Consider the following 22,230-nt stretch of genomic DNA (forward strand, 5'->3'; position numbering starts at 1 on the left):
TTGCCTAAGAGACACCGGGGTCCCACCCCTGATATAATGTATAGTCCCTTTCTATATATATGATATACTTTCCCCAATTGGGATCCGTGAGAATATTTACCTCTTCTGCTAATTAGCCACGGTTTTAAAATACAGAGAAAGGTTTGCTGATTAACTCTTTGCCGCTTGAAATGCTCTATAGCGTGCTGATTGCATTGACATGAGAGCGCTGCTATCCGATTATAACTTATGACAAAATTTGCTTACTACGAATGGGGAAGGAGCGCTGGTATCCCGCAGTGAAGCTCCCCTCCCCTTCGTTTGAATATCCGCCCTCCTTGATATTACACAAAGGGGGAAGAACATCTCCTCCCTGGATCACATGGCACGTGCATCATCATGAGACGCGGCAGTCATGTGATGCATTGGGGGAGGCGACGGCGGTCGCTGCGTATCTCCGGGTTAGTCACATGACCCGGTCCCTGGAGAGTCAGCTGACCGCTGAGGAGGCGGGCCGGCGGCGTTTTTTTTTTTTTTTTTTAAAAGATGCCATTTCACATGTGGCACTGTTGCTGCCACAAGCCACAACACAGCCTGCATCCGTGTGGACCGATACATGGGAGGCAAAGATAAGTAACATGTCAATGAAGGCACTACTGTAATGGGGCTCTATTTCCCCACTGTTAACCAGTGGAAAGAGGTGAATTTTAAAGTGACCACCACCTCCGAAACTGGGATATTCACTACTAGACGGCGGCTGATTTAGCCGACAGCCTCGCCAAATCAGCTGAAGCATCGGCTAAAAAGTTTATTGCTTGTTTCAACTTCGGTAGAGATGCCAAGATCTCTTCTCTAGGAGTTCCAGCTGCCAGATGATTTACCTAGCCATACCGACAAGGACCTAGCCGTCTAAACATCGCAGTATTGACCTCCCATGCTTTTTTTAAGCAGGCTTTGGCATTTTTTTTGTCCATGGGGTCACGTAGTAAGCCCATATCCTCAACCGGAAGGGAGGATTTCTTTGATATAGGGGTTACCGGTGCGTCAATCTTAAGAGTTTTATTCCAAAGAGTCGCATCAGAATCCGCAAAAGGATACTTCCTTTTAAAAAGCGCTTGTACCCGGGGCTCTTTTTTCTGGATCTCTCCATTCCTAAGAGATTAGATCTTTAATACTATTATGTATGTACTGGGAAGACACGTTTTCTTCTTTCTCCCAGACCCTGAAACATTTGATCCTGTACTGACTGGCTCAATTTAGGGTCTTCTATATCCATAGTAGCCCTGATTGTTTTTAGAAGACACTGCGATTCTTCTGGAAGGAATAACGGTCTTCTATAAGTCTTCCGAGGAGACAGAGCTGTCATCAAGGATCTCCCCTTCATCAACCTCAAAGTCGTATAATTGGGAACTATGGAATTTCTAAGAGGTGGAAGCTTGTGAAAATAAGGGAGGTACAGCCTTGATTCCACCGCCGCATTTACTTCCTCTCTAATCATATTCCTCATGGAGTCCAGAAAAGAGGGAGACTCTTCTGATACTACTTTTTCTGTGCATTTTACACATAGTGACTTCTTGGATTTTGAGACAAAGGACTTCCTGCATATAGACCTCTTTTTGCGTCCCGAGTCTCCTCCTGGTGGTGGAGGTTTCTCTGCCCTAAAACAATCAGATTTAAAAAAAAAGGGCTAGTAATTTTATATATATATATTAACCTCCACCACCGGACACCTATAACACCTACACGCTTGATAAAGACTCAGTGGAGTCGAAACGTTGCACACTGGGTGAAAAATAAACACGGACTTCATTTGAGAAGTTGGAGCGCCGCGGTTTTCCATTTATTTCTGCATCCTGGGATCCCTAGAGGCTAGGATCCGACACCACAGGCACCACCACCAAATGGACTAACAGACAACTCAGAAGGTAGTGCTGTCTTACTTTATTTTTTCCAGACACCTATAACTGCATTTTGTAAAAAGAGGAGAGCCCCACATCCAATAGAATACCTGCACAAGCTTACAGAAGAAGAGGCTTACCGGGCTGAGGGCGCTGGAACCAGGATCCACAGGAGCAGGTAAACACACCACCAAGGCAGTGGCCATGAATATTAAAATCCCCGCCACCAGCGCGCCCCGAATGCAGGGACGTCCGCGTGCGTGCACTTGACGTCACAACGCACCCACGTCATCTCCGCTCCCTAGATAAGGCCTCCTCCTGCATTGACGTCCGTCGCGTCGGATCCACAACCCCTAAGAAGGGGTAAGAAGCCCAGGGCTGCCTTCCACAAAAGGGCTTATGCCAAAGATCAGAGAAGGGAGCCACAGCATCCCAGGAGCCTCCAACCTCTGCAGCGGCCCTCCCAATGCAGGGGAAACAACAAGGCCGTGCGAAATCCTCATAGTACTGGCAGGAACATCCGCGCTGTCCGTGGACAGGAAACAACACTGGCTTAGGTAAGGAGAGGAGGCCTTTTTAATCTGAAGCTCCAAGTGTTGTTTCCTGTCCAGAGGCGGAGATACCCTCCTGTCAGTGCCGTTGGGAAGGCGCCAGGGAAAATCATTTTTTCCCATTGGTCTTTATTAAAAATGTTTGGCTGTTTTTGAGATACAGATACAGTCAGTTTGCAGGTTGTCTGTTTCTGTTTTTTTTATCCCTTCATCTGATGGCTCATGTGTAGCTCTTATCTCCCGACCTCAAACACTCAATATAGCTCAATTCTTATCAAATTGATAAGTAGATGGCTTAAATAAGTGTTTATGAGGTCAGAGGATCAAAGATAAGAGCTACACATGAGCCATCAGATGAAGGGATTAAAAAAAATAAAAAATACAGAAACCGAAAGCCTGCAAATAGGCAGATTTTTAACCCTGTATCTCGAAAACGTCTGAGCATTTTATTTTTTAAAAAGACGGATTGGAAAAAAAATGTTTTTTTTGCCCAAAATTAGTAGAATACAAAAATCATAAAAAATACCCCCGATGGTGAACTTAGCCTTCAAGCAAAACAGTCGGCAGTCTTAAAAGGGGTTATCCAATACTATAAAAATGTCCCCCATATGCCGGGCCCTTCACAGTGAATATACTTACCCCGCTCGTCCCTGCCTGCCATTGGCTGCTCCCCACAACACCAGATGTTTTCATCCGCGCAAGGGGAGAATAAGCATCGGCGGTGCAGGAACCAGGAGCGGCTCAGGGTAAGTATATTCACTGTGAGGGGCCCGGTGTATGGGAGACATTATTATAGTATTGGATAACCCCTTTAATGAAAAAACTTCTACCGTTTGGCGTATCAGCTCCCATGCTGGTCTACGTGTCTCCAAATCCTGTCTGTTTCACCACAGACTGAGCCATTTGGAACAGAGCGTCACTCGACGGCCGGATCCGACTACGGGCAATGTTCTGAAACACATAGATCTGCACACGGATAACGGTAGGAGACTGGGGAAAAAGTGTTCATACCCTCTTGAAATAAAATAAAAAAAATATAAACTTTCACCATCACCCCCACCTACAAAAAAAATTAAAATCCCTGAGAAAGTCAATAATGATTTAGATCACAAGGAAAAAGGTATAATATATATTTATACGGATATATATACGGTGTATACACAATTCAAGTCTAAGTGATGTTTTACAGACTGGCTTTAGTGGATCGTTAACCAGTATCCAGCACTGAACTCAAATTAAAAGGGACAGTGTCACAAATACCATTTCGCCATTTTGTTTTTTGTGGGGTTTTTTTTTTTTAAACTTTCAAACTAACGTCTGGATGTCACACGTCTGTCGACAGAAAGATAGGCACTGAGGAGTTAGGTTACCTAAACCAACAGAACATAAATAACACTTATTTGGGGTGGGGGGGGGTTAAGAGCGGTGTAAGGTGCTAGGGACAGAGGAAAATTATACGTTTTCTACCGTCGGCTCCTTGGTGATCTGCTTTCCAGCCGTCAGGGAAAGTATTTTCTGCACGCCGCGTGCGGCTGTATCCTAAAGGGGTCGTGCGCTTTCAGCTCATATTTCAGAAATGCTATACGCTTACCTTAGCCTGCAGAGGTACACCCACACCATGTCCACAAACCATGGCGTCCATAGCTTCCCAGGATGCCGGCTGCGCCCTCTAGTGTACAGGTGGCGAACGCATCCAGCGCAGATTTCACTGCTTGTATCTAAACACATTCAGCACCTGAACAGTAGAGGACACCGCCGCCATCACAGAGAGTTATGGAAGCCAGACTTAGGTACGTGCATTACTCAAGACTAATAAAAGTATTTCTGCATGGTATTACTGAAATTTGAGTAAAAAGCGGAAAAGCCCTGTAATAAGTATGTGATCGGGGTGATCCGTTAACAGAAACCCTCCTAAAAATTACTAGTCCTAGAAGGGACATGGCATCACTGTTCTAGAGATCAGTGGGGGGGGGGGGGGGGGTCTCAGTTCATGGACCCCCACCAATAACATATAAAGCCCGTACAGGGTCTGCAAAAAACGTACTGCTGCTCCAATGCATCTTCCGTATTTGCAAAATTAAAAATCTCCTCTTGTTTTATGCATGCAGCCCTGTGTCGCCATGGTTACAGAATACGTAAAGGTGGTTTTCCAAATTTTTATATTGTTCCTATAGGAACGAGCTGTCCCATAGAAGTGAGTGGGGTGACGGCTTCTTGTCATTACACTGCTCACCGCTGAAATGTCGATGGGAAGCAGGTAAACAATAAAGGGAAGGCTGCGCTGGCACGGAGCGTGGCCTTCTCTTCAACCAGCTGATCGGCGGGGCTGCCGGCTGTAAGACCCCCGACCGTCTGATCCTGAGGATAGGTCATCAATAAAAAAAAAAATCTCAGAAAACCCCTTTGTAGTCTGTGGCTCTCTTTTCTAGCCGCTTCCCCTTCTACTTTCCTGAAGAGGACATAGAGGGAATGGAGTACGACTGCAGGATCAGACTACACAGGGCTTCTGTATAGTCTGTAACCATGGAGACGCAGAACTCTGCATCAGAGCTGTATACAATCCGATCGTATTTGCAAAGTTGCTTTCTTTTTGTTTTATTTTTAAGTGGCACAGTACTGTCATTAAACTTTGGATATGTAATAGGGGCATATCGAAAGTTTCGATTGGTGGGGGTTCTGAGCGCTGAGACTCCCACCGATCTCTAGAAAAAGGGGGAAGAAGCATGCACTTACTGCACGAGACGGGCCCATAGACTTTCTATTGAGACCGTCTCGCAGCGGGGAGAGAGAGCGTGCTAAGAGTACGCTTTTTTTCCCTCTCGTTCTAGTGGTCAGTGGGAGTCTCTGTGCTCAGGCCGCCACCAATCTAAAATTCTGAGATGTAGAACAGATCAAAAGCTTAGTGAAGGTACGCTGTGTCGCTTTAATTTTAGAGTTGCGTTGGCGTAATAATGTGCATTGGCAAAAAGTTGACATCCCCTTTAAAGATGTCTGGTCAGTATCAGGCGGTAGAATACAGGAGGGAGGACCCTCGTCCACAAAATAAATAGATTGCTCAATAGACCATCTGCCACGCACCAAACTAATGTAGTGAATTGTTGTGCTGTGAAATAGCTTCATACTGCAGTCTATGGATACGCTGGATCCATCAACAGCACTATGCTTCCACTGTAACCTACCTCCTAATGGCTGCAAAAACAAAAAATGAAGTATGTATGGAGCTAAGGAGTAACCCGCAAGGTGCTGAACTTTAACTGTGGCAATGAACTGCTTGGAAGGGTAAAAGTGGAGCCTACAAGAAAGCTGCGCTCCAGCTGCGCCTCGCGTGCCCACCGCTGCCCAGTCCAATGACCATGCCTCTAGCTAAAACAGTTTGTAAGCAGTTACTTCCGGGTTCGGAGGCGCTTTGATTTCCTAGGACAGTCCACGCCCCCAGCTACTTTCTTCCGTTTCCGGGGGGAATCATCCCTGGGGCCCGCTCCGGAGGGGCCTACCGCGCTTTCCATCACATCACGCAGTTTGTGCTCTAGCTCGGCGAGGCGCACGTTCTGCTCGCCTATGATTTGGGTCTGTTCTAGTAATTTCTGGTCCTGGTCTTGAAGCTGTTTCTGCTGCTCTTGTACCTTGGTGCGGAGCTCGGACAACTCCCGCCTCAGGACGGTCAGGCCGGCGCCATTGGCCTTCACTTGCTGTACTAGTTTTGTCACCTCCTGCCTTGATGGGTTTTGCTTGGAGAAGAGCTGCATTGTACTTAAGGTGGTGGAAGGGCCTGGAACTATACAGAGCAATAAACCAATAAGTCAAAATCAGTAGTATGCCAATCACAAGCCTGTCAGGGCATGCTGGGAGTTGTATTCCAATCACAGGTAGAAAGCCATAAAAAGGTCCTGGACTTTACATGGAATCTGTCAGCAGTTTTGACCATGCTAAACTACTTACAGCATTAGGTAGAGGGGAGCAGGACAAACATATCTATTATAAAATAAAAAAATAAAAAAAAATAAAAGAAATATCTGACCTCCGCCAATCAGCTCTGGTGATTGCCGCAACCTCCTCACAGCACCAAACACAGCGCCCTAGAGTGCATAGTGGCTGTGCTTAGTACTGCAGCCCTGGCCCATTCACTTGAATAGGACTGAGCTGCAAGTAGGTCATGTGACCAATGAAATATAACATCACCAGCCTAAGAAAAGGCTGCAGCGCTCACGGTTGCGGTTGTCGGGAGTCAGACCCCCACCGATCTGATACTGATGACCTATACTGAGGATATGCCATCAATATTCTATTCCAGGAAAACCCCTTTAATAGATTTAATTAGAATTTTGGTACAGACTCCAAAATTTCAGTGGGGGGGGGGGCAGTGGGGGGGGGGGGAGTGCTGCAGTTCGTTTGGCGGTTTATGGCCGTGAAAGGAAAGGAAATGGCATCGTGGAAAATATTGTCACAAGTATTTTTCTCGGGCCATAGTACGTTTGGAGGGAAGGGACCTGGAACGAATTTACAGGACAATCACGGTACCTGGAGGAGAGCCCATAAGACGTCCTGACACTTCAGAGCCAGGGAGCTTTTTCTTCAGGATCGGGACAATCTTCTCGTCAAAATATTCCATTGCCATAGAGGAGATGTCACGCAATTCCTGCAGGACCTCATGAGCTCGCTGAGGGGATCTGGTAGAGTTCACGTATCGTAGGACATTGTAGATTTCATCTATCACCTGTAATGGAACAAGAGGTTTACAACATCCACGTCACAACCGGCGTACAAGAGAAAGAGGGGGCCCTCGATCAATAGGCGCCTGGGTCATCAATATCAGATCGGTGGTTGCCCAACACCCCTGCTGATGCGCTGTTTACAGCAACCGCCAGCACAGAAACTACACAGTGGACAGAAGCAGAAGGTTATGTCCATGGTGTAGTGGCGGTGCTGGGGTTCTGCAGTATTTAAAGGGCTATTCCCATCAAAGACAATGGGGGCATATCGCTTGGAGAACAGAGTGGGGAAGGTGGTGGAGGGCGCACTGCGCAGTCGCCTTCCATTCATTTCTATGGGGCTGCCGAAAATATCTGGTTCGGCCACATAGAAATGAATGGGAGCAGTGGCCGCGCAGTGCGCCCACCACCATCTCTATTCACTTGTATGGGGAGAATGCTTGGTGGTGGCCGGACCCTGGGAAACTTGCCACCACTCTCCTCGCTCCGTTCTCTGCGTAAGTGCGGGTCCCAGAGGTGAGACCCCACACCTATCAGACAATGGGGGCACATCGATTACGGGGATGGGAGCAGAGTTGCGGTACACCAGAAATGACAATGTATAGATTCTGGTGATGACTGCTATCAATGGAAGTACTAGGTTTTCGACCCCCACTGATCTGATATCTAAGTACCGGAAAACCCGGTAGTCAGTGGGGATCCGGCTCCGGCACGGCCCTATCTGGTTATGCCGGACACTGTGAACTCCGGCAGGCTGTTCCTCTGCCAGATTTAAAAAACGCGGATGTCAAACCTTGGATTTGAAATTCCCTTTTAAAATCAAGACGTTCATGGTACAGGCAGATTGTGACTTTCTTCTTTTACTGTGTGGCGATGAGAGTTCATTCTTGTTCTAAGCCTTTGACCACTTTCACTGACATTTACACCCCCAGTAGGACCTTTGGTCCATACAATCAAATAGACCACACTTGGCGTGGTGCAGGAGAAGGTACCTAGGATCTTGTAGTCCTGATGTGCATTGAGAATCTGTACCATGTCAGTGGTCATCATGTATGGACAGGTCTCACATTTTGGCTGGGGTCTCATCTACCTCACTATTCTCATGTATTTTGGCGTATAAATATGTGAGTCTTCAGAAACGGTGTTATAACATGCCTGAGGAAGAGATCTGAGTGAGAATCTCCGCTTTATATCTTGTATAACAGGCTGGTATACAGGATCATACACTGACACCTAGTGGTTCCTGGAGAGAAGTGCAGATGTAAATACCAATGTTTGATACAAAATCAGTCATTAAAGGGGTATTATCATCTTATTGATCAGTCTAATTAGAATCTTTTGCCCCCACTGAAAACTTTTTCCTATACATGTCATTAAAAATAACCAACCTTTCTATTTAAAATTTCTTTTTTGTATCAGTGTTGTTTATTGGCGCTGCCCATGGATACGGCCACATCTCGCCTGCCGCATCTATGGGGCGCCCCTGCGCACTTCATAGCCTACGATCCTGCGGCCGGCCTGTTCATTTACTTGTGAGCGCGCACGTCTTTATCTCTTTCAGGCGGCCGCGCATGCGCAGAATATCCATCGCGTCTCAGATAGAGCCGCGCATGCGCGGCCGTCCGAACAGTTCGGGCGAGGCAGTGGAGTGTGCGGACGGACGTCGGAGGACCCGGAGAGACTATTTCCTAATGGACAAGTGTCATTTCTACTCGCCCCACCGTAGGGACACGGGGGGGCAACTATACGGAAGGTAGGGACACGGGGGGGCAACTATACGGAAGGTAGGGACACGGGGGGGCAACTATACGGAAGGTAGGGACACGGGGGGGCAACTATACGGAAGGTAGGGACACGGGGGGGCAACTATACGGAAGGTAGGGACACGGGGGGGCAACTATACGGAAGGTAGGGACACGGGGGGGCAACTATAGGGAAGGTAGGGACACGGGGGGGCAACTATACGGAAGGTAGGGACACAGGGGGCAACTATACGGAAGGTAGGGACACAGGGGGCAGATGTAGCAGAGCTGAATAAGCGCTGTTCAGCCACAGTACTAATGGTGAAGGAAATAGACAGATGTAACAGAGATGTATATGTGGTGGGTCAGCATCAATGCTGATGGAAGAGAGAAACCGATGTAGCAGAGCTGTATATGAGACTGTTCAGCCACAGTGCTGGTTGAAGAGATAAACAGACAGATGTAGCAGAGCTGTTTATGAAGCTTTTCAGACACAGTGCTAGTGGGAGAGTAGAATAAAGATGTAGCAGAGCTATATAGGAAGCCATTCAGCCAAAGTGATGTTAGGGGACTGGAGTAGCCACATGTAGCTGAGCTGTATATGCATCAATACAGATACATAGTGTAAGGTTTATACACAACTGGAGTACAGCTATAATGGAAACAAATCTTCATCAGTGCTGGGGAGTGGGGGATGGTAGTGTTTTATCGGAGACAAAAGCACAGATTAGAACTCTACTAGCTGACAATCTTTTGAGCTAATGTATAATATGGAATTATTTTTTTTGATAAAAATAGGTTTGTAAGAGATCAGACAGAGATTTTGTGTGTAAAACTGCAGAACAGCCACATGTTCCTGTACACTGAGCTCACTTATCACAGCTCTCTGATTCCCCAGCAGGGGGAGGGGCCTCACACACACTGCAGGCTGCCAGACTGATGACTCAGTCTTCACATGAACTAGCACAAGGACTGAGTTCTCAGTGTGATGTCATAAGGAGGCGTGGCCGGCCTTCACTCTAGCTGCCTAAGCCCGCCCAGCCTTGGCTGCAGGAAACCAGGAAGTGAACAGCAGAGTGACTGCAGGTGAGGACGAATTTGCAAGATGAGAATACCCCTTTAATGGTCAAAAAAAAATTATGAAAAATACACCAGTGTTCCATTATACAGTCTTTCTGGGCAAGACCAGCTGTATCAATATACATATATCTACATACACTTATTGACCAAAAATAACCCCGCACCAAGAAGCAGTTGTTGGAATGAAGCTTTCTCTGTGTGACTGTAATGATGGATGCAATTACAATATTAGAGGAAAGGAGAAGATTGACGCGGCCTCCGGCCCGGACGCAAGAGGAGGCGCGGCCTCCGGCCCGGACGCAAGAGGAGGCGCGGCCTCCGGCCCGGACGCAAGAAGAGGCGCGGCCTCCGGCCCGGACGCAAGAGGAGGCGCGGCCTCCGGCCCGGACGCAAGAGGAGGCGCGGCCTCCGGCCCGGACGCAAGAGGAGGCGCGGCCTCCGGCCCGGACGCAAGAGGAGGCGCGGCCTCCGGCCCGGACGCAAGAGGAGGCGCGGCCTCCGGCCCGGACGCAAGAGGAGGCGCGGCCTCCGGCCCGGACGCAAGAGGCGGCGCGGCCTCCGGCCCGGACGCAAGAGGCGGCGCGGCCTCCGGCCCGGACGCAAGAGGCGGCGCGGCCTCCGGCCCGGACGCAAGAGGCGGCGCGGCCTCCGGCCCGGACGCAAGAGGAGGCGCGGCCTCCGGCCCGGACGCAAGAGGAGGCGCGGCCTCCGGCCTGGATGAGATACATCTGGGCATGGAGGCATACAGATTCCGTATGGTAGCCTGCGGCACATTTGCCCACAGATGTCACAGCTAGGCCTGTAAATCCTGCATACTCATAAGTTGCTGAAGCTGATGTCCCAGCTGGTCCCATAAATTCTGGATTGGTGATAGATCCGGTGACCGGGCAGCCAAGGAGGTGTAATCTGCAGGAGATATTCCTGGGAAACCCATGCTGTGTGTGGACGAGCAATATCCTATCGGAAGCCCTGCCATGAGAGGAACACATGTGGCGGCAGGATGTCCTGCACATATCGCTGAGCTGCGAGTGTCCCTCATATCACTACTAGGGGTGGCCGCAGATCACACACCATCAGTTGGGGCAGTGTGTCGCACCACAGCAAAGGTGGGATTGAAGCGCTCACCACAAGGCCTCCAACCCTTTAACAAAATCTCTGTACTACTCTGTAATGTGATCGCACCAGATTTCTGTCCATGTAAATCCGATCATTATGTACAAATGTGTATTTTATTGATAGTTTTATTTAAAAATCAATAAAAATTATTTTTGATTTAAAAAACAAGGCCTCCAACCCTACCGTCATGGGATCCAAAACAGAAAATATACTAGTTGCTAAAGACAATACCGCTCGAGTCCATAGCAGTCCAGGTTACTAGTTCACAAGAGTGGCCGGCTGTCAATGGCAGGACACGTGAAGGGCGCCGTGACACCAAATTTATTTCTGCCGAGTACCTGATAATGGTCCGGGCAGTGACAGGGGTGTGTAATGAAGGGACCACCTCAGTCCAGTGATGTGCCCCTCTCAAAGTCTGAGCAACTGGGCGAAATATCTTCGAGTATGTCGTAGAGGAAAGTATAGCAGTCAACGATCTCACACCAAGAGGTACACTGCCCAAAAGTGGCCTCTGAAAGCCTTTTTATAGGGCAGTGGGGAATCACTTTTACGCCCCCTTGTGTATATATATATATATATATATATATATATATATATATATATATATATATATATATATATATATAAACTATTTTTGCTCAATGGGAGGTCTGAATATTTCTTCTGCTACCACCTGCACTACTGAAATAAAAACCTGCACTACCGAGGCCGAGCATGGATCATTCTGTATTATTCTTACCTTGCCTGGGATGAAACAACAAAGATTAGAGTCAACATATTTCATAAACGTCATGTTAAGTAGTGAAAGGCGGGTCTCCACCGCAGCCAGGATATCTGCATGACGAGCCAGCGAGTGATTCCTCCTCTCCGATTCCCGCCTGAGAACAAAAGAAGAAGTGTTTCTTATAGATCATAGGGCAGGGGTCTCATTTAAGAAACTACTCGCAGTGCAGCTCTGGAGTATAATACAGGATGTAACTCAGGATCAGTACAGGATAAGTAATGTATGTACACAGTGACTGCACCAGCAGAATAGTGAGTGCAGCTCTGGAGTATAATACAGGATGTAACTCAGGATCAGTACAGGATAAGTAATGTAATGTATGTACACAGTGACTGCACCAGCAGAATAGTGAGTGCAGCTCTGGAGTATAATACAGGATGTAACTCAGGATCAGTACAGGATAAGTAATGTATGTACACAGTGACTACACCAGCAGAACAGTGAGTGCAGCTCTGGAGTATAATACAGGATGTAACTCAGGATCAGTACAGGATAAGTAATGTATGTACACAGTGACTGCACCAGCAGAATAGTGAGTGCAGCTCTGGAGTATAATACAGGATGTAACTCAGGATCAGTACAGGATAAGTAATGTAATGTATGTACACAGTGACTGCACCAGCAGAATAGTGAGTGCAGCTCTGGAGTATAATACAGGATGTAACTCAGGATCAGTACAGGATAAGTAATGTATGTACACAGTGACTACACCAGCAGAACAGTGAGTGCAGCTCTGGAGTATAATACAGGATGTAACTCAGGATCAGTACAGGATAAGTAATGTATGTACACAGTGACTGCACCAGCAGAATAGTGAGTGCAGCTCTGGAGTATAATACAGGATGTAACTCAGGATCAGTACAGGATAAGTAATGTAATGTATGTACACAGTGACTGCACCAGCAGAATAGTGAGTGCAGCTCTGGAGTATAATACAGGATGTAACTCAGGATCAGTACAGGATAAGTAATGTAATGTATGTACACAGTGACTGCACCAGCAGAATAGTGAGTGCAGCTCTGGAGTATAATACAGGATGTAACTCAGGATCAGTACAGGATAAGTAATGTATGTACACAGTGACTGCACCAGCAGAATAGTGAGTGCAGCTCTGGAGTATAATACAGGATGTAACTCAGGATCAGTACAGGATAAGTAATGTATTGTATGTACACAGTGACTCCACCAGCAGAATAGTGAGTGCAGCTCTGGAGTATAATACAGGATGTAACTCAGGATCAGTACAGGATAAGTAATGTATGTACACAGTGACTCCACCAGCAGAATAGTGAGTGCAGCTCTGGAGTATAATACAGGATGTAACTCAGGATCAGTACAGGATAAGTAATGTAATGTATGTACACAGTGACTCCACCAGCAGAATAGTGAGTGCAGCTCTGGAGTATAATACAGGATGTAACTCAGGATCAGTACAGGATAAGTAATGTAATGTATGTACACAGTGACTCCACCAGCAGAATAGTGAGTGCAGCTCTGGAGTATAATACAGGATGTAACTCAGGATCAGTACAGAATAAGTAATGTAATGTATGTACACAGTGACTGCACCAGCAGAATAGTGAGTGCAGCTCTGGAATATAATACAGGATGTAACTCAGGATCAGTACAGGATAAGTAATGTATGTACACAGTGACTGCACCAGCAGAATAGTGAGTGCAGCTCTAGAGTATAATACAGGATGTAACTCAGGATCAGTACAGGATAAGTAATGTAATGTGTGTACACAGTGACTCCACCAGCAGAATAGTGAGTGCAGCTCTGGAGCATAATACAGGATAAGTACTGTCATGACATATATACAGTAATAAAAAGTAAATATAATGGAAGGTCTGATGACAGATAATCTTCAGCTATGACGTGCCCCCCCCCCCCATCCTGTGTAAGGGTCCATTCACACGTCCGTAGAATGGGTCCGCATCCGTTACGCAAATTGCAGAATGTGTGCGGACCCATTAATTCTCTATGGGGCAGGAATGGATGAGGACAGCACACAGCGCCCCCGGAAAAATAATAGAACATGTCCTATTCTTGTCTGCAATTGCGGACAAGAATAGGCAGTTCTATGGCGGTGCAGGACAGGTGTACAGCAGATCCGCAATACACTACGGACGTGTGAATGGACCCTAATGTAGAGTTTACCTGATCTTGTAATAACACATTAGGTCTGAACAGCCCATCAGATGTGTACATCAGTAGATTCCCACCGATGGCTCCACTATATGTGCATACAGTTTCCTCTTCAGGAAAGCGCAGTCAGTCCCAGTGTAATACAGTAACGCCTGCTGCGGTGTAGCAGCCCACGTCCTGCTGGATGCAGATTTACATATTTGGAGTAGAGAAGAATCATGAATGCACATAGAAGGAATGAATGTTCTGTGCTTGGCACCAAGCTAGGAAAGGAAAACCGCCTGAGGCGGCCATCTGATATTACAGCCAGTCGTACCTTGGCAGCTGGGCCTTGACCTGCTTCTGACACAAGCAGTGATAGCGCTCCACGCGCAGGAAGCCCTGGTTCAGCATGCGCTGACACTCCAGATCCATACGCTTGCAGACCTGTAAGACAGAGCAGGACAATAAATCAAGGCTCCTCAGGTACACATCATATGTGTCCCAGGACATCAGCCCTTCCCCCTCCAGCTGTAAGGCAACTGGCTGCAGCACAAGACCCCCCCCCCCCCCCCCCCCCTGCAATAGACCAGAAATGGCATGCCATAAATGTCTAGATAGGAATACCCCTTTAAGAGCTGTAGACAAGGACGAAGCTGCTAAATCTAGACAGGGTGCCACAGGTCCTTATCACCTGTACCAAAAAAGGGGCTCCAATACCACCGTTCTGGACCGCTGCATGTAATACCACAATTCCCCTGTAGTGGCCGCTGTTGAAAAAACAACAACACACAAGTCCAGCAACAGGCGCTCGATCTGGGTTTTGGAAGAAGAATCACAGCAATCAGATGATCGCCAGGCCAGCCAAAACTTAAAGGGGTTGTCCCACCGAGCACCCCTTACCATATGTCCTTATAGAGCCCCCAGTGAGTGAGACTGGGCTGCCACACCATACCACATAAATACTGAGATGCAGGAGGAATAAGCAGCCGTGATTTACTGGCAAGGATTAGCGAGAAGATGAAGGTGGCATTACCTGGTCACCACCACCCCGTCATACACTGGCACACAATCTGCTGTGAGCACCACTGCCAAACAGGATGAGCTGCAAGGGAGCAACAGCAAGCAGAGTATAAGACGACCTGTGCGCCAGAACCTACAGACCCCCCGTCACGTGCGGCATCAGCTAAAAGACGACACACGACGGCAACAGTCCACACCAAATGCCTCCTACTAAAAAACATCACAGCAGGGCTTCAGAGACACAGGAACACAGCGAGTGCCCCCACATAGCTGGCATATACCCCGAGGAGTACAAATGCCACGGGAAGATACACTAGAGTCTACAAGATGTAGGTACAGATAGTACTGCCTCCCTGTAAATGATGTAGATGCAGATAGTACTGCCTCCCTGTAAATGATGTAGGTACAGATAGCACTGCCTCCCTGTAAATGATGTAGGTACAGATAGTACTGCCTCCCTGTAAATGATGTAGGTACAGATAGCACTGCCTCCCTGTAAATGATGTAGGTACAGATAGCACTGCCTCCCTGTAAATGATGTAGGTACAGATAGCACTGCCTCCCTATAAATGATGTAGGTACAGATAGCACTGCCTCCCTATAAATGATGTAGGTACAGATAGCACTGCCTCCCTATAAATGATGTAGGTACAGATAGCACTGCCTCCCTGTAAATGATGTAGGTACAGATAGCACTGCCTCCCTGTAAATGATGTAGGTACAGATAGTACTGCCTCCCTGTAAATAATGTAGGTACAGATAGTACTGCCTCCCTGTAAATGATGTAGGTACAGATAGTACTGCCTCCCTGTAAATGTAGGTACAGATAGCACTGCCTCCCTGTAAATGATGTAGGTACAGATAGTACTGCCTCCCTGTAAATAATGTTTTTTTTACTAACTTTTAGCCCCCTTAGGGACTAGAACCCTTGTCCTATTCACCCTGATAGATCTCTATCAGGGTGAATAGGATCTCACACTGTCCCTGCTGCTCTGTGCTTTGTGCACACAGCAGCATGGAGCTGAACATGGCAGCCAGGGCTTCAGTAGCGTCCTGGCTGCCATGGTAACCGATCGGAGCCCCAGGATTACACAGCTGGGGCTCCGATCTGAGGAGCAGGGGAGCACTGCGACATTAATGATTAATACTGGGGGTGGGGGGAGCACTGCGCCATTAATGATTAATACTGGGGGTGGGGGGAGCACTGCGCCATTAATGATTAATACTGGGGGTGGGGGGGGAGCACTGCGCCATTAATGATTAATACTGGGGGTGGGGGGGGGAGCACTGCGCCATTAATGATTAATACTGGGGGTGGGGGGGGCGCACTGCGCCATTAATGATTAATACTGGGGGTGGGGGGGCGCACTGCGCCATTAATGATTAATACTGGGGGTGGGGGGAGCACTGAGCCATTAATGATTAATACTGGGGGTGGGGGGAGCACTGCGCCATTAATGATTAATACTGGGGGTGGGGGGAGCACTGCGCCATTAATGATTAATACTGGGGGTGGGGGGAGCACTGCGCCATTAATGATTAATACTGGGGGTGGGGGGAGCACTGCGCCATTAATGATTAATACTGGGGGTGGGGGGAGCACTGCGCCATTAATGATTAATACTGGGGGTGGGGGGAGCACTGCGCCATTAATGATTAATACTGGGGGTGGGGGGGCGCACTGCGCCACCAATGAAGAGAAAATCTCTCATTAATTCATATACAGGAGGCAGGAGCTGGCTGCAGAATCACATAGCCGGCTCCTGACCTCTATGAGCGGTAGCTGCGATCCGTGGCACCTGAGGGGTTAACTACCGCAGATCGCAGCTACCGCTCAGAGGTCGGGAGCCGGCTTGATTCTGCAGCCAGCTCCCGCCTCCTGTATATGAATGATTGAGAGAGGTATCTTCATTGGTGGCGCAGCGGCCACAGCCCCTCCCCTTCTCTTGTCCTCTCTCCTCTCATTGGCTGCAGCGGTAGCAGCACAGGGGGGAGGGAGACACTGCTTCCTTCTCCCCTGTGCTGCTGAGGGAACACACAGAGAGCGCTGAGAGCAGCGCGTTCTGTGTTCCCAATACGTTATCAGAATATCAGCAAAATAGATGCCGATACCGATAACGGTCAAAATCCTGAATATCGGCCGATTATATCGGTAAAACCGATAATCGGTCGATCCCTAGGTACAGATAGTACTGCCTCCCTGTAAATGATGTAGGTACAGATAGCACTGCCTCCCTGTAAATGATGTAGGTACAGATAGTACTGCCTCCCTGTAAATGATGTAGGTACAGATAGTACTGCATCCCTGTAAATGATGTAGGTACAGATAGCACTGCCTCCCTGTAAATGATGTAGGTACAGATAGCACTGCCTCCCTGTAAATGATGTAGGTACAGATAGTACTGCCTCCCTGTAAATGATGTAGGTACAGATAGTACTGCCTCCCTGTAAATGATGTAGGTACAGATAGCACTGCCTCCCTGTAAATGATGTAGGTACAGATAGTACTGCCTCCCTGTAAATGATGTAGGTACAGATAGTACTGCCTCCCTGTAAATGATGTAGGTACAGATAGTACTGCCTCCCTGTAAATGATGTAGGTACAGATAGTACTGCCTCCCTGTAAATGATGTAGGTACAGATAGTACTGCCTCCCTGTAAATGATGTAGGTACAGATAGTACTGCCTCCCTGTAAATGATGTAGGTACAGATAGTACTGCCTCCCTGTAAATGATGTAGATACAGATAGTACTGCCTCCCTGTAAATGATGTAGATACAGATAGTACTGCCTCCCTGTAAATGATGTAGGTACAGATAGTACTGCCTCCCTGTAAATGATGTAGGTACAGATAGTACTGCCTCCCTGTCTCTCCATATAAATGATGTAGATACAGATAGTACTGCCTCCCTGTCTCCTCCTTGTAAATGATATAGGTACAGATAGTACTGCCTCCCTGTAAATGATGTAGGTACAGATAGTACTGCCTCCCTGTAAATGATGTAGGTACAGATAGTACTGCCTCCCTGTAAATGATGTAGGTACAGATAGTACTGCCTCCCTGTAAATGATGTAGGTACAGATAGTACTGCCTCCCTGTAAATGATGTAGGTACAGATAGTACTGCCTCCCTGTAAATGATGTAGGTACAGATAGTACTGCCTCCCTGTAAATGATGTAGATACAGATAGTACTGCCTCCCTGTAAATGATGTAGATACAGATAGTACTGCCTCCCTGTAAATGATGTAGGTACAGATAGTACTGCCTCCCTGTAAATGATGTAGGTACAGATAGTACTGCCTCCCTGTCTCTCCATATAAATGATGTAGATACAGATAGTACTGCCTCCCTGTCTCCTCCTTGTAAATGATATAGGTACAGATAGTACTGCCTCCCTGTAAATGATGTAGGTACAGATAGTACTGCCTCCCTGTAAATGATGTAGGTACAGATAGTACTGCCTCCCTGTAAATGATGTAGGTACAGATAGTACTGCCTCCCTGTCTTCATATAAACGATGTAAACACTGATCCTCATCCTTCCTTGTAAATCATGTACAGATCTCTTTGTACAGTAAACTAAAACCAAATGCATGATAGGATATTGTTAACAGTGGGGTCAGAGTGAGTTAAAATAATGAAGTCAGTACACATCTTACCGATCTCCGCTCCTCTCCACTTCGCCAATCATTAGCCGCAGCAATCCCCCGCCTCGGCCAAGCCGTTTTTGGCAGGTCGCACCCAACAACAATAAGTGAAGGCTACTTTCACACTCACGTTTGGTGCGGATCCGCTTGTATTATCTGTAACATTGCCAAACGTCAATGGAGGACGGATCCGTTTTCTATTGTGTCAGTGAAAACTGATCCGTCCCCATTGACTTACATTGTGTGTCAGGACGGATCCGTTTGCCTCCGCAACGTCAGGCGGACACCAAAACGCAGCAGGCGGCCTCCAGAGCGGGACGGAGGCAAACTGATGCATTCTGAGCGGATCCTTTTCCATTCAGAATGCATTAGGGCAAAACTGATCCGTTTTGGACCGCGTGTGAGAGCCCTGAACGGATCTCCCAAACGGAAAGCCAAGACGCCAGTGTGAAAGTAGCCAAAGACGCGAGGACCTGAACAGCGACAGATCGATACGGCTTTTACTCCCCTCTAACCCCATTATTAACATTCGCAGGAATACCCCTTTAAATGCTATGACATCACGTCCTGCACTGGGAGACCCTCTTAAAGGGGGATATACCAGAAGCAACAACACTGACCCCCCCCCCCCCCCAGCATGCAGGATAGATGAGGGGGTCCAAGCACTGGGACCCTGACCAATCACAACGATGGAGGGGCCCGCAGTCGCCATATGAACGGAGCAGCACAGGACCCCTGATCGGTCCAGGTACCAGCCCTGAGACCCCCATTTCCTATATAGCTTCAACATTTATTTTTAATCTCTGCTTGCTGTCCACGAACAGAAACCTTAACAATGGTTTGCATTCACCGACAGCAAGCAGAGATCCAGGCATCGATGCATATTACATAATGTCAGCACTTGAGGTCATTGACCCCCCCTCCCCCTTATGAAGAGGTTCTGCAGCAGCAGCAGGCGCCGCCATCTTGCCTCCCCCGCGGTGACAGGGCGCCCCCTCCTTCCGGTGTTGACATGTCCCTCACCAGGCGGAGTTGGCTGATCTCGTCGTAGGTCAGGAAGTTGAGGATGTTCTCGATGGCGACGATGGGCAGCCCGAGCAGGGTGTTACTCTGGGGGAGCTGGTGCCCGGCGGAGGGGGAGGACGACGCCGAGCCCCCCGGGCTGCCCTCCGTCCCCCGCTCCTCCTCAGCCGCCGCCGACATCTTTCTCTTCCTCTTGGAGCGGTTACGTCCTGTTGTGACGTCACTTCCGCCAGGCGGAGCCTCCATTGCTGTGCGCTGCCGCACCGGTACCGCTGGCTTCAAAGAACGCACCGGAACCGGCACATAAACCCCGTGCACACTATGTAGACATCTCACAGGACTATGTATAGCTAATGCATGGAGGCTGCTGTACTTACCTCACCGGCCTGTCTGAACCAGGAGGTGCCGGATTAATGGACTTTTACTGTATATATTCTATACCGACCGACAGCACAATTATGGGGCACATTTATAGGGCCATATGTATTTTCCTGTTCGCAAAATATGGATCCGTAAGAAAAAAATAATCGCCGAAGTTATGTAGAGGCGCCAGACTGAACATACGGGGTCATGCACACGACCGTATGTATTTTGCAGCTACAAAAAATACGGGTGACATCTGTGTGACATCCGTATTGCATCCGTTTTTTTTTTTTTGTGTGGATCCATTGTAACAGTGCCTGTCCTCGTCCGCAAAACGGACAAGAATAGGACACGTTCTGTCTTTTTTTGCGGAACCGCCATGCAGACAAACAGAATGCACACAGAGTCATTTCGGGGGTTTTTGCGGACTCCTATGGGCCACAAAAAAAATTAAAAAAATGGTACAGACACCGGAAAATAAAATACTTTTGTGTGCATGAGCCCTAAAGCAGGCGTAGACCATGATGAAGGAGGCGGGCCTCCCGAGCCCAGCACAGGCCACGCCCCCACTTTTTTTAAGACTTGGCGTAAGCGGGGAAGAAGTCGCAGATTTGCCACGACATGGAGTGCAACAGAATCTGCGCTAAATAAACGCCCTAAAAAGTGGCGTATATATCTGATCGTAAATGACCCCCTAGGTGTTTATGTGTCGGGTCCAGCAGGCGAACAGAAGCCAAGGCTGGAGTTAAACGGCAAGGCCGTGATTTCTCACGAATGTCGAGTCGCGCCGTCACAACTCTTGTCACCGCGGGCCCTCATCTTAAAGGGGTGGTGTGCCCACCTCACACATTGGTGGCGTATCGCTAGGATAGGCTACCATTGTCAGATAGGTGCGGGTCCCACCTCTAAAAGTGAACAAGGCAGGCCCACGAGCGCGGCCACCTCTATGGGAGTTCCGGAAATATCAGAGCCGGCGTTTAGCGCTCCCATAGGAGTGAATAGGGAGTGAGTGCGGTGCGCCCTTGTTCACCCTGGGGGCCCCGATCTAGAGATAAGTGCTGGTCCCAGAGGTGGACAGACCCCAAACCATACACCCTAAACAGAGACTCGGACCAGATTCTCTAAGTCAGTATAGACCCCTTAACCAAACAGACTCAGACCAGACCCCTAAACATATAAAGACTCAGACCAGATCCTTTTAATACAGACTCCAGACCATACACTCCAAACAAACAGGGACTCAGACCTGACCCCCAAATAAATACAGACCCACAGATCAGGCCCCTTAAACAAACAGAGACTTAGACCAGACCCCCAAATAAATACGGACCCCTTAACCAAACAGACTCAGACCAGATCCTCTGAATAAATACAGACCCCAGACCAGACCCCTAAATAGAGACTACAAACCATACATTCTAAAAAGAGACTCATACCAGACCCCCCCCCCCCAAATGCAGACCTACTAAACCAGACCCCTTAAACAGAGACAGACCTCAGATCTAACCCCCTACACATATAAACTCAGACCAGATCCCCTAAACAAGAGACCCCAATCCATACATCCTAAACATAGACTTGGACCAGACCCCTTAAATAAATACAGGCCTCAGACCAGACCCCCCAATATAAATACAGTCCCCAGACCCCTAATTAAATACAGAGCCCAGACCCCCTAAATAAATACAGGCCTCAGACCAGACCCCTCAATATAAATACAGGCCTCAGACCAGACCCCCTATATAAATACAGTCCCCAGACCCCTAATTAAATACAGAGCCCAGACCCCCTAAATAAATACAGGCCTCAGACCAGACCCCTCAATATAAATACAGGCCTCAGACCAGACCCCCTATATAAATACAGTCCCCATACCCCTAATTAAATACAGAGCCCAGACCCCCTAAATAAATACAGGCCTCAGACCAGACCCCCCAATATAAATACAGTCCCCAGACCCCTAATTAAATACAGAGCCCAGACCCCCTAAATAAATACAGGCCTCAGACCAGACCCCCCAATATAAATACAGTCCCCAGACCCCTAATTAAATACAGAGCCCAGACCCCCTAAATAAATACAGACCTCAGACCAGACCCCCTAAATAAAAACAGACCCCAGACTAGACCCCCTAAAATAAATACAGACCCCAGACCAGACTTATTTCTAAGAGTTAGGCCTTATGC

General features: G+C 48.0%; 1 protein-coding gene across 1 annotated transcript; it reads right to left on the reverse strand.

Moving 5' to 3' along the window:
* Window positions 1-3,543: 3,543 nt before the first annotated feature.
* Window positions 3,544-19,882, reverse strand: FBXO28 (F-box protein 28). The gene is made up of 5 exons (XM_040430581.1): window positions 19,682-19,882; window positions 14,325-14,434; window positions 11,815-11,953; window positions 6,947-7,142; window positions 3,544-6,203 (listed from the first exon to the last, which is right to left on the reverse strand). Exons 1-5 carry the CDS (start codon window positions 19,859-19,861, stop codon window positions 5,812-5,814), a joined length of 1,017 nt encoding a protein of 338 aa, XP_040286515.1. The 5' UTR covers window positions 19,862-19,882; the 3' UTR covers window positions 3,544-5,811.
* Window positions 19,883-22,230: the final 2,348 nt, after the last annotated feature.

The sequence above is a fragment of the Bufo bufo genome, chromosome 4 (assembly GCF_905171765.1).
Source record: "Bufo bufo chromosome 4, aBufBuf1.1, whole genome shotgun sequence".
NCBI classification, from domain to species: Eukaryota; Metazoa; Chordata; class Amphibia; order Anura; family Bufonidae; genus Bufo; species Bufo bufo.

Coding starts and splice junctions, on each gene's coding strand:
- FBXO28 (XM_040430581.1), bottom strand. CDS start 19,861: ATGTCGGCGGCGGCTGAGGAGGAGCGGGGGACGGAGGGCAGCCCGGGG. Junction 14,435..19,681: donor AGATCAGCCAACTCCGCCTG/GTGAGGGACATG, acceptor TCTGTCTTACAG/GTCTGCAAGCGTATGGATCT. Junction 6,204..6,946: donor TCTTATGGGCTCTCCTCCAG/GTACCGTGATTG, acceptor TGCTCTGTATAG/TTCCAGGCCCTTCCACCACC.